The following is a 12,157-nucleotide window of genomic DNA, read 5'->3' as shown; positions in this document are numbered from 1 at the left end:
TCTATCTTGGCCATGTCTCTCTTCCACATACCTGTCCTAGTGACTTGTGAAGGCTTAAATAAAAAGTGATTAAATGCTATGCTCTGAGATATTCCTCTAAGTGAAATCTGTCTGCAACTTGACTCCATTCAGAGGAGGTGTGTAATATGGCAGTTGTGTGTAGGGCTGTCAGGTAGTGCTGAATGGTTCAATGAAAAGGAAAATATTTGGTGGTTTGACAAGGTTATAGTGTGCTCGAAGGCAACACAAGCACAACAGTGTTGCAGCAGTCAGCTACAGGATGAGCTCCTTCTGGAAAATTCCTCTTGTTGTGGGGTTGACTGAAGAGCTTGGCTTGGCCCTCTGTAGGAATTGCTCTGCTGCTATAAATTGGTGTAACTCCATTGATTTATGCCAATATGTCAGCTTAGGGTCTCTCTTGATGAGTTTAACTTCTCCTGACACAGTGCACATGTTCATCTCTTTGCACATCTCTTACTAACCCTTCTCTCCTGATGAGATTCTCTTCCTGGCTGCTTCACGGATGCGTTTGTTCTTTTCGGTTGTCCTCAGCAGCAAGGCACAAAAGACAGTTAACAGTCTGAAATCTGTTCAGAATCCCATGCGCACGAGCCTGTCCATCCTGAGGAGCTGGTATTGAACTATAGCACAATCAGACTCTATCCATGCTTCCTTACAAGCAACAAAAGCTGAGTGGCCAAGCACTTGTGAGCAGCTGAGAAATGTGAGTCAAGAGTCACTTCAATTAAATCTAGAGCAAAGTGATTATCCTGGCAGGAGCAAACAAGTGCTTCATCTTCAGCTTCTTGTGTTGTGACTTTTGAGACTGCAATCTTATATTGCTTTATTTCAGGCACTTTTGTGATGGATTCTCACTGTAGGATAGATGGATACTCACTGTAGGAAAAAAATTACACAAGACATACAAGATCCTTTTTGGTATTTCAGGCCATAAGTCTGATCAGTCTTAACTTGAGACATTTCACAAAGAGAAAAAAAAAACTTGAACATTCTGTTCAGTGAAATAAAACTCCTTGTATAAATAATGTGATTAAATGGAGTAGCGTCTGAAAGGGCTGTGCTGGGAATTAAAAATACCCACTCAACAGTCACAGAGTTATCTATGAAAAAAAGACAATACATTTACCCTGGTAAATCAGAGCTTATTTGAAAGGACCTTTCATCTCCCAATCACCCCTTTAAGTTTTCCACCTTATTCTTTCATGCCTGGAAGTTGCACAACTTCCTATATTTTCATAGGATTATACGCACTTTCAACAGCTAGCCTCAGCTCTAAAGGCCTGAGTCTGTTATATAGAATGGTTCAAACCAGTGCACTGCAATACAGCACAGAAAAAATGTTTTTCTTTAAGGCTTTTTACTTTAATTGACCAAAATAACAGGAGAAGAAAAATATTGCAAGGTTCCCTGCTCAGAAAAGTACATAACTTCTGATGGTGTGGGAGTTCTTAATACTCATCACTTTCCATTGAAGGGTACAAATCTTGTATGTTCTTTAATCCTGGGAAGAAATGTTCAAAGCAGTCTCTATAGGTACATGCCCCAAACTCTAGAATTTAAGTGGAATCCTACAGACTTTATAAGAGAGTGACAGCTGGCAGAACTCCAGGACACAGGAACTTGGTGCCCATCTTGGCCCATTGGGAACTTGGTCCCCAAATGTAGTGATGGGCATCCTCAAGATGGTTTGCAGTGGACTGATGAACAGTGATTCAGGGCCATCAATACACCTACTTCCCATGTCCTAATTGTAAATGTGTTAGATGCGTCTGGGTCTTCTACCCACAGCAAATAGGTTTGTAACTTCTTCCATCTTACGTTATCTCGCCAACCTTGATAAGCAATGTGGAGGTGAGAGTGTGTGAGAGAGTGTGACCAAGAGATGGAGAGAGTGAAAATGCTTCTGCAAATGTCTGACTGGAATGTAGATGTGTTGGTAGAACAGGTTGACTGACTGACAGGGAAGGTCCTGCACTGACTGAACCCTTCAGAGGGTCTTTCACATACAAATCAGAAGGGGAATTTCACCTGATTCAGGGAATGGTAGAAAAAGTTTTGCATCAGCGCAGGTGTGACCCAGTCAGTGTCATTGTAATTAACAGTTTTGAAGGTGTCAACCATATCCATTCAGGTTTTATTTTTCTTTAAAACAGGTATGTACATGGGCTGCACGAGCTCCCCCTGCCAGAATGGAGGAACCTGCATCAATGGAAAGCAGAGTTTTATTTGTGCTTGTCGTCACCCCTTTGGAGGAGTCAACTGCAGTATAAAGCTGGCAGAGGAAAATGCCGTGACCGTAGGCAAGTATGGTATTTAGCAAGGCAGCATATGAGTATTTTGTACCATGCACTAATTGGCTAAATAGTTTGTAGCCCCTTCTAGAGACTGACTCACTGAGCATGAGGGCCTACTAGTGGTACCACTTAAAATTAATCCTTTAGCTCAGGTAGCAGAGTCCAGTGTTTTAGCACTGAAGGGCTACGTCTACACGTGCCCCAAACTTCGAAATGGCCATGCAAATGGCCATTTCGAAATTTACTAATGAAGTGCTGAAATGCATATTCAGCGCTCATTAGCATGCGGGCGGCAGCGGCACTTCGAAATTGACGCGGATTTGCCGCCGCGCGTCTCGTCCAGACGGGGCTCCTTTTCGAAAGAACCCCGCCTACTTCCAAGTCCCCTTATTCCCATGAGCTGATGGGAATAAGGGGACTTCAAAGTAGGTGGGGTCCTTTCGAAAAGGAGCCCCGTCTGGACGAGACGCGCGGCGGCAATCCGCGGCAATTTCGACGTGCCGCTGCCGCCTGCATGCTAATGAATCACTGAATATGCATTTCAGCGCTTCATTAGTAAACTTCGAAATGGCCATTTGCGTGGCCATTTCGAAGTTTGGGGCACGTGTAGACACGGCCAAGGACTTAATAACTGCTGATGACCCATAATCCCCTATTTTCATATGGCCCATATCACAGGGGGTAACAGGGTCAACTCATTGCCATGGTGCCTGCAGCTGGTTGATCAAGGAATTAGTATGCTCTTCTCAGAAGGGCACTTCCTTCTGGCTAGTGCATTGTCTACTGCTGCTCCCTCCACAAGATCAGCTCGGGAACCTCATTGCTGTCTGGATCATGGCTTCCGCTTCAGGATTCTGCCCTCCAGCAGAGCCCACTCTCCTAATCCCTTGCTCCCTTCCAGGAGGGGTGGCTCAGCAGTCTGGCTTCAATTCAGGGCACCCACCACTGTGGCCCACTGCAGCCTTGGTCTACCACCTCACATCAGGGGCAGACTACAGTCTATTAGGGGTACTCTGGTGTGTGGCTAAGTACAGTACAAGGTTGAAGGGGCAGGGACTCAGGCCTGCCCACTACTCTGAGTACTGGCCCAGGGACCCTCTGCTAGAAGCCTTCCTCTTCTCTCCCCTTCACTGCCTTTTTCCCTGGGCCACTTCCCCAGTGGCCTCCTCGCACCATTGGGCCTCTATTTCAGGGCCAGTGGGAAAATGATGGGCCCAGCACTTCTTGGGGTGTTCTGATCCCTGTAGCAATGAATGAGTCTGTGGCAGATCTTCAGCCAGTCAATCAAATGCGAGGAATTACTAGGCCACCTAATGATCTGGACCCTGAGAGCCACATAAATGTTACTGGTAACAGGGACAGGAGAAATTATATGTGTTCATCCAAGCTTAAAAATAAATAAATAGACATTTTACATCTGAGCCACATGAATCTGATTTAAATGCTGCTCGCCGCTGCTGTTTGGCTGCTTCTCAATCACGACTACATATAAATAGTGAGTAAAATCATTTTTACAGTTCAGGGATATTAGTGTGCATGCCCAGCAGGAATGGAAAAAGACACATTTTTATTTCACCCATTTGTTGGCAAGAGTGCTCTAAATCTCTCTTATCTAGGGCCTGTGAGCATGATTTCTGGCTTCAGAATACCCATATATACCAGGTAAAGATTTGTGACAAAAAGAAAGAAAGAGACCCTGCAGTGGGGGCAAGAGGAAAAATAAAAGCTTTTGTTAATAATATTGCAGGGCAGTCAATAACGATGCTCCCTTGCTGTTTCTGACATATAGCTTTTGTAGGTGCACTTGGCACTAACTGCAGAGGAAACTATGTTTTCTGCAGTGCATAGAGATTCATTCTGATTCTGTTCTGGTTGCTGAAGCTACTTGACGAGCTGCCTTGAAAAATGATTGTACCCTGTGTCTGTTTCAATTCCTACTTCAAACTCTGACATGTATTATGAGTCGTCCTTTTTAAATATGCAACACACGGGGAATATGAGGGAAAAATGAAGAAACATCTCTTAAAAATACTCTCTACTCTTCACAGATTTTTCCAAAGGATCTTACAGATATGCACCTATGGTGGCTTTCTTTGCCTCTCACACCTATGGGATGAGTACGCCTGGCCCCATCAGATTTAATAATCTGGATGTGAATTATGGATCTTCCTATGTCCCCGCAAGTGGAAAGTTCCGTGTTCCATATCTTGGAGTGTATGTTTTTGAGTACACCATTGCATCTGTCAGTCCTCGCATCTCTGGCTATTTAGTGGTTGATGGACAAGACAAACTGGCTTTCCAGTCTGAAAATGTCAGTGGTAACAAGTACAGTGACAAGGTAGTAACTGGGCATGCTTTACTGGAGTTAAACTATGGTCAAGAAGTCTGGCTCAGACTGGCAACTGGCTCCATCCCAGCCAAGTATCCACCTGTCACTACATTTGCTGGTTACTTGTTGTACCGTACATAAATCAGCCATTAGTGCAAAATACCATCTTTGAATGAAGCAGCCTGAAGAATAACTTATCTGTACCTTGAATTTCCTCCTTTCCTGCAACGCAAATTCCTAGGGTTACCATATCTGACGTTTCAAAAAGAAGGACGACCCTGAGAGAGAACGAATCTGTATCAGTATCTACCAACTCACGTCATATTAATTTACGATAAAGTTTCAAATGCAGATCTCCTGTCAAGATCTGGCATACTCAGCCTCATAGTGATCCTCAATAGCAGAAGACTACAAAGGCTTGGTCATGTGAGAAGGATGGGTGACGAACGTCTTCCCAAAGAAATCCTCTTCGGTGAACTGTCATGCGGGTTGAGAACAAGAGGAAAACCAAAGCTAAGATTCCTGGGTATGTGCAAAAACGCCATGAAAAAGTTCAACATCGATCCAAAATCCTGGGAATCTACATCATCAGATCGAAATACCTGGTGATGATTGCTACAACAGGGCACATCATCCTTTGATAGTATATGTGCAAGCCACATGAAAGAACTTCGTCCCAGAAGGAAAAGCTCTCAGAATCCAGAATTCAGAAATAGACTGACATGCGGTTATTGTAATCGACCGTGCAAATCCAATATTGGATGGATAAGCCACAAGAGAAGCTGCACACTCATAGATCCTCACTGCCACTGCTAACCATTGTCTCTCGCGATGAAAAGGAGCCATAGTATATTACAACACATTAATACTACATGAGTTAGATTGTGATACAGATACACTCCCTCTCAGAAGTATCTTCTTTTTTACCTGGTAACCCTATACATTCCATTGCATAATACCAATTTTCTTTACAAAAGATGTTCACATTCAGCAGGACAAGTGGAATTTCAAGAGCCCGAGGCCTTGATTCTCTGCAAACTTGTTCCTTGTATAGCCATTTACACCTGTGACAAGAGAGTCCACGAGTCATTAATATGAAAAATCATATGTGTGAATGAGTGGAGGATTCTGCTCTGATCACATTTATGCTTAGCTTAAGTGAGCATGTGGGTTTTTACAAGAGAGTGGATAGGGATCTGGATGGGGTGGGTCAAATTTTGCCCTCATTTTCCCCATGCTACCCCCTTTACTTCAGAGTGTTGCTTCGGTTTGGCAGCTCAGAAACTCTTTAGCTTCTTGCATAAAATGAAAACTATTTGTAGTTTTTAGACTGATATGATTTGTGAATATCTTTATATATTAAGACTATATTTACTTCATAATTTTGTACAAGGTCTTGTATCTAAGCTCTTGAATAGAAAAAGGCATGTCAAGATTTAATGGTTGGAATTTGATGTTAGACAAATTCAGATAGAATTAAGATACAATATTTTAATAGTGTAACTGATCATTGGAAGACCTTAGCTAGAAATTTGGTAGATTTTTCCATCACTGAGCCTTAAATAAGAACTGGCTTCATACAGAAATTATTGAGTAAGGTTCTTTGACATCCCGTATAACTCCAGGCAGATTAGATTGATCATAATGGTCCTTTCTGACCTTGAAATCTATGAATGTATAGACTAGATTTGGTTTGTTTCAGCATGTCATTCAAGTTGATTGATTGTTAATGCGAATCAAGATGGGTTCCTTCTGCATGAGCCATTCCAAGTTGACATACAGTGACAAACCAGCAAAATATAAATGAGTGCATGCATCCCAATATACTTTGGTAGCAGCTTGAATATATTGGGCTTAAAAACTGTAGGCCTTATTCTCCACTCTCTGACACCATTTATAGCCACCAATGCCAGTGCAAAGTGGGTATAAAATGTGATCACTGACATGAATGAATAGCTCAGAGAGGTAGCTGTGTTAGTCTGTATCTTCATAACACAACATCAACAACAAAACAATAGAGCACTGTGGTTTGGTAGCATTGCCTTTCAGCTGGCTTTCACTTTTCTCAGATGTAAATGCCTACACAGGATGCAAGGCACTGGGGACCATACCTCTCTCTGAGCTTGTTTAAATAATTTTTTTCAGTGCTGGATAATGGACCAGATTCTCAATTACTATACATCAATACTGTTTCACTAAAGTCAATTGACAGAAACCAGTGTACAGCAGCTACATGTTTTGGATTCTCTCTAAGTTATATTGCTTTCATTTGCCAGGAACATTTCTCCAAGATAGTCACAAAATACCAGCTTTCTTCCTAGTATTCATTAGTAGATACACCTGAATCTGAAACAAGAAAAGAAGAAATGTGCTGAAGTAAGTAGAATACAAATCTGAAAATACAGCTGAAAGCTAGGCATTTTATTCATAATGGCTATTTTTTAGGAATTCAAGGTATTGGAACACTTCCCCAGTTCAGAACTTATGACTTTAATGAAGGTCAGTGATTTTCTATGTAAGTAAAGGTTATGGACACACACTTGTCTTTCCAAAAGACTCTGACTTAGCAGGAATGAACATTTCAGGCCAAATTTGCACATCATCTGCACTACCTTAAGTGGTCCTAACTGACTCTGATACGGCCTCTTCCCACAAAAAAAATCCTCCCTTAAGAAAAATGCCAGTCAGTTTGTGTCACCCTTAAATGTGGGCAGCTGTAGTTACTTTAAATTAAGGGAAACAATACAACCAGAAAAAAACAGAAGTCTCTTCTGTAATATGCTGCATTAGCCTGCTTCATAACCTGGCAGCTCCCGCTCCGGAAAGGGGACTTTTGTAGAAAGTTAAATGTGCAGTATAGAGGAATTAAGATGAGGAGAGATACATGGCTATGTTCATCACAAGCTGTGTGGAGGCATTTCTAGGGTGGTTAGTACTGAAGGTGAGTTAATTCACCTTATCCCCCGGCAACATATGCCCGCAGGAGACTGATGGTGGAGGCTGCTTTTAAGAGATGAAAACCCTAAGGGACAGCAGACAGGGATATCACCATCCCCTTCTAATCTTAGGTTTATGACCAATGGGGAACAGGAGGCCTCTTGGGCTAAGTCTACACAGCAGAATAAGCTTTTCCAGATGAATAGCCAGAAACCATACACTTCAAGATAGGCCCCAGAAGCTCAGTAACAGAACACCGCTTGCCATCACCTATAGCCCCCTGCAACAAATCATTAAAAACCTACAACCTGTTCTGGATCATGAAAGTACACTCCAGGAGGCCCTAGGTAACAGGCCTGTCCTTTCTTGTTGACAATCTCCGAACCTAAGAAAGATTCTCACCAGCAATCACAGGCTACACCAGAGTAATACTAATCCTGGAACTTTTCCTTGCAACAAACCCCGCTGCCAACTTTGTCCACATATTTATTCTGGGGATACATCACTGGACCTAACCATGTTAGTTACAAGATCAAAGGCACATTCTTATGCTCTTCCAGCAATATTATATATGGCATTGGCTACGTCTACACGTGAAGCCTACTTCGAAGTAGCTTATTTTGATGTAGCGACATCGAAATAGCCTATTTCGATGAATAACGTCTACACGTCCTCCAGGGCTGGCAACGTCAATGTTCAACTTCGACGTTGCGCAGCACCACATCGAAATAGGCGCAGCGAGGGAACGTCTACACGCCAAAGTAGCACACATCGAAATAAGGGTGCCAGGCACAGCTGCAGACAGGGTCACAGGGCAGACTCAACAGCAAGCCGCTCCCTTAAAGGGCCCCTCCCAGACACAGTTGCACTAAACAACACAAGATCCACAGAGCCAACAACTGGTTGCAGACCCTGTGCCTGAAGCATGGATCCCCAGCTGCGGCAGCAGCAGCCAGAAGCCTTGGGCTGAGGGCTGCTGCACACGATGACCATAGAGCCCCGCAGGGGCTGGAGAGAGAGCGTCACTCAACCCCTCAGCTGATGGCCACCATGGCGGACCCCGCAATTTCGATGTTGCGGGACGCACAACCACTACACGGTCCCTACTTTGACGTTGAACGTCGAAGTAGGGCGCTATTCCCATCCCCTCATGGGGTTAGCGGCTTCGACGTCTTGCCGCCTAACGTCGATGTTAACTTCGAAATAGTGCCCTACACGTGTAGCTGTGACGGGCGCTATTTCAAAGTTAGTGCCGCTACTTCGAAGTAGCATGCATGTGTAGAGACAGCTATTATGTGCCAACAATGCCCTGCCACTATGTACATTGGACAAACTTTGCAAAGCCTTTGCCAAAGAATAAATTGACACAGAGCAGACATCAAGAAACTAAATACACATAAGCTAGTCAGTGAACACTTCAATGGAGCGGGCCATTCTGTTAAAGACCTGAGAATTTGTGTCCTAGACCAAAAAGAATTTAAAAACAGAATCACGCGAGAAATTTGTGAGTTGGAATTCATATTCAAATTTGACACATTAGCACATGGTATGAACAGAGATCTCAATTACCTCACGCATTACAAGGATGGCTTCCCTTCCTTTGGTGCTTGTAATTATCTCAGGAAGGACAATTAACATTCCCCCACTCCTCATCCCCCTCTAATTTGTCAGTTTTTATTGTGATTTTTTTTTTGGTCCTCTGTACTTATAAATATCAGTCTGTATTGGAAATGAGATCGATCTGATGAAGTGGGTCTGTCCCATGAAAGCTCGTCACTGAATAAATCATTTTGTTAGTCTTTAAAGTGCTACATTTATGCTGTTTTGTTGTGTTCCATAAGAGATATTCTGGAAGAGCTTATTCCAAAATAGCACATCTACACACAAAATGCATTTTTAAATAGTGCTCAGCTATGTTGAAACAGAGCATCCAGACACAATAGAGCCTTTTTTCAAAATAGAACTATTGGCTGTACAATGGATTGTTTCAAAATAGGTTCTATTCTCTGTCTGCACAGCCTCTATTTCAAAATAGGCACTATTCCTCATACAATGGGGTTTATCAATTTCAAAATAAGGCATCCACTATTTCAAAATAGTGGTTGCATTGTGCAGACAAATAACTTCACTCTGTAGACATACCCTTGGGGACCCAAAACTTCATCTCACCTGCCACAGACCAGTTTGACTTACTGCATTTGTTTTTCCTTCTGAATCTTTACGGTATGCAAGCAAGAGAGACCCTTATTCTTTGCTCACTTCAGCCACATAGTTAACAAGCGAGGGTTGTGCTTCACACTGAAAACCTAGTTTAAAAATCAGAAATTCAAGGACGGAAAAGAACCCTCAATAACAGTGCGTATATTGTAGTCCCAAATCCACTAATTATTTGTTAATGGGTCTCACAAGACATAAGTTGTGAGATGATATCCTAGTGGCTCTTTTACCTAAACACTCAAATGAGCAGAGCTAACAGTGTGGGGAACAACTGCAAACCACGTCAGTGTAGGGTCTTGGTAATCCTCTCTTCTCATTACGAGACTAATCCTCAACACACCACAAACCTTGAATGTGTCTGCTCCAACCCCTTCCTCCTCAGCGTACCACATCTTTCTGTAAACACTTAAATCCCCGATTTGACATTAACTCATCCTCCTGTATCACTGAATTTTATCAAACCTACTGCCTAGGTACCCCAATCCTCCCCCTTGTATGACTTTGTCATTTTAATAATGTATTTAGTCCCTTTATTCCTGCTGTGGAGATGACTAAATGGCGTGGAAATTGCCCTGCAGATGAAATGCAAATGACCCACCAGAGATTGCATCTCCTTTTAATGTGACTTTCTCTGCCCTTGCTGCCCTTGCCACACAATCCTTCGAGCTGGGTCTCCAGCATCATAGGCACTAATTATATTTTCACAGCAGCCAGATTCTTGATAGGTCGTCATGTGTTTTAATTTTTCTGCCACGAAAATTCCAAATTCATTAGCTATGGACCAAGAGCTCTGATTAGTATCCGAGCCTTGAGTAGCAATAAATTGGAAATCATCTTACCCAGCAGTAGCAGTCTTGCTATTCCTATTGCACCAGTAAAGAGGGAAAATAACTGGTCTTTACAAAAAGATATGCACCAAGCTGCAGCTCCCTGAAGGTATGTTTGTGCATTATGCTCTATGATCTTTTTCCTCATATATGTGTGTTAAGCAAAGTAGAATTTCCTGTATGCAACTGTAACTTATATGCAGATTCTGCAGCATGTGTATGTATCTGCCTCAGCCTTGAAAACTCATTTCTGGGCATGTGACTCTGTATATAAGCCACTTGATTTAATAAAGCACTTGGTACAGAACATAATTGTGTATCAATAAGATCTACCCATTATGCAGAAAAAATAGTGATCTATCTAGAGTCTCATGAGACCCTACCAGAAATCATCACAAATAATGGCTCCAACAGCATTTTGACATCCCTTCCCCTTCATTTTATAACTCTTTGATTTGTTTTCCCTGATGATACAGAGATACCCGGCTTCACATCTGAACATTAGTATCTACCAAAAGCCCTCATAAAGGATCACAAAGACCATCCCAAACCTTTATAGAGTACAGTGAACATTGGTCCCTTTATCTGTGTGACTCAATAACCATGGCAACATTATCTGGTTTGGCTTTAACAAGCCCATCCAATTTACTCTGGAGCTTGCATTACCATTTTCTAACCTACACAAACCTAGATATCTCTAAATGCATTCCCCCCCTCTTTTTTTTATCATTCATGCTGAAATCTGCAGTTTTTTCTAGCCAGCTGTACACCTTCTTCAGTAGCTGCAGCATTGCCCTAAGTTCCTTCCACCTTATTCCTCTTTACAAGCTTCAGGAATTAACACCTGAATAGCTGTCATGAATTGTAGATAGCAGAGTTATTGGCTTCCTTGGGCTCATGTCCTTTCCTTTTGTTTATTTCATGTCTGTGAAAACTCTTCTGTGGAAACCTACATGCTTTTGAAACTCCTACTGAAGCCTTATCTGCATCTTTCAGTACCTAAATTACATTAGAAATCTGTCCCTCAGTGACTGGAGGTGATTTAAAAGAATAATTGCTTCTTATTAAGAGCTAAATTCAACTACAGGAGTGGGAGAGATGCATACTCCTGAAAGCCAAAAAGACAATTTTAGACTATTTCCAAAGGAATGTCACCCATGTCTTTAACAAGACTATGAATTTGCAGACATTATGTTATTCTTATTAATTAGCACTGATGCTGTGTTTGGCATTGTACAAGACACAGATAAAGGCACAACCCCTGCCTTGATGAGCTTTATATTGTAAAATCAAACGCTCATTGACTGATCATATCCTTAGTGCATTACAGAATGATTGAGTAACTTCTGAGACATGATTAACCTTTTCAGTGGTGTTAGATAGACTGAAGCTAGGATACTGCAGTCCATGTTTTTCATCTATTCAGCTATTTCATCATATTTTCACACTTCTCTACCCATTCAATCTGTTGATATAACACAAAGGATCTTACATTGAACCAGGTGAAATCATTAACATTCTGGAGACCTATA

At 42.1% G+C, this 12,157-nt stretch overlaps 1 protein-coding gene across 1 annotated transcript in view; it reads left to right on the top strand.

Moving 5' to 3' along the window:
• MMRN1 (multimerin 1) overlaps positions 1–11,138 on the top strand; it is a 60,585-nt gene extending 49,447 nt beyond the window's left edge. The window contains exons 7-8 of the mRNA XM_074993601.1: positions 2,175–2,321; positions 4,364–11,138. Of these exons, the coding sequence (XP_074849702.1) occupies positions 2,175–2,321; positions 4,364–4,785 (569 nt within the window). The 3' untranslated portion in view covers positions 4,786–11,138. The remainder of the gene's footprint in view (positions 1–2,174; positions 2,322–4,363) is intronic.
• The last annotated feature ends 1,019 nt before the right edge of the window (positions 11,139–12,157 follow it).

Source organism: Carettochelys insculpta, chromosome 4 (assembly GCF_033958435.1).
Source record: "Carettochelys insculpta isolate YL-2023 chromosome 4, ASM3395843v1, whole genome shotgun sequence".
In the NCBI taxonomy this organism is placed as follows: Eukaryota; Metazoa; Chordata; order Testudines; family Carettochelyidae; genus Carettochelys; species Carettochelys insculpta.
The sequence above is the reverse complement of the archived record's forward strand: the minus strand, read 5'-3'. Positions and strand labels throughout refer to the sequence as shown.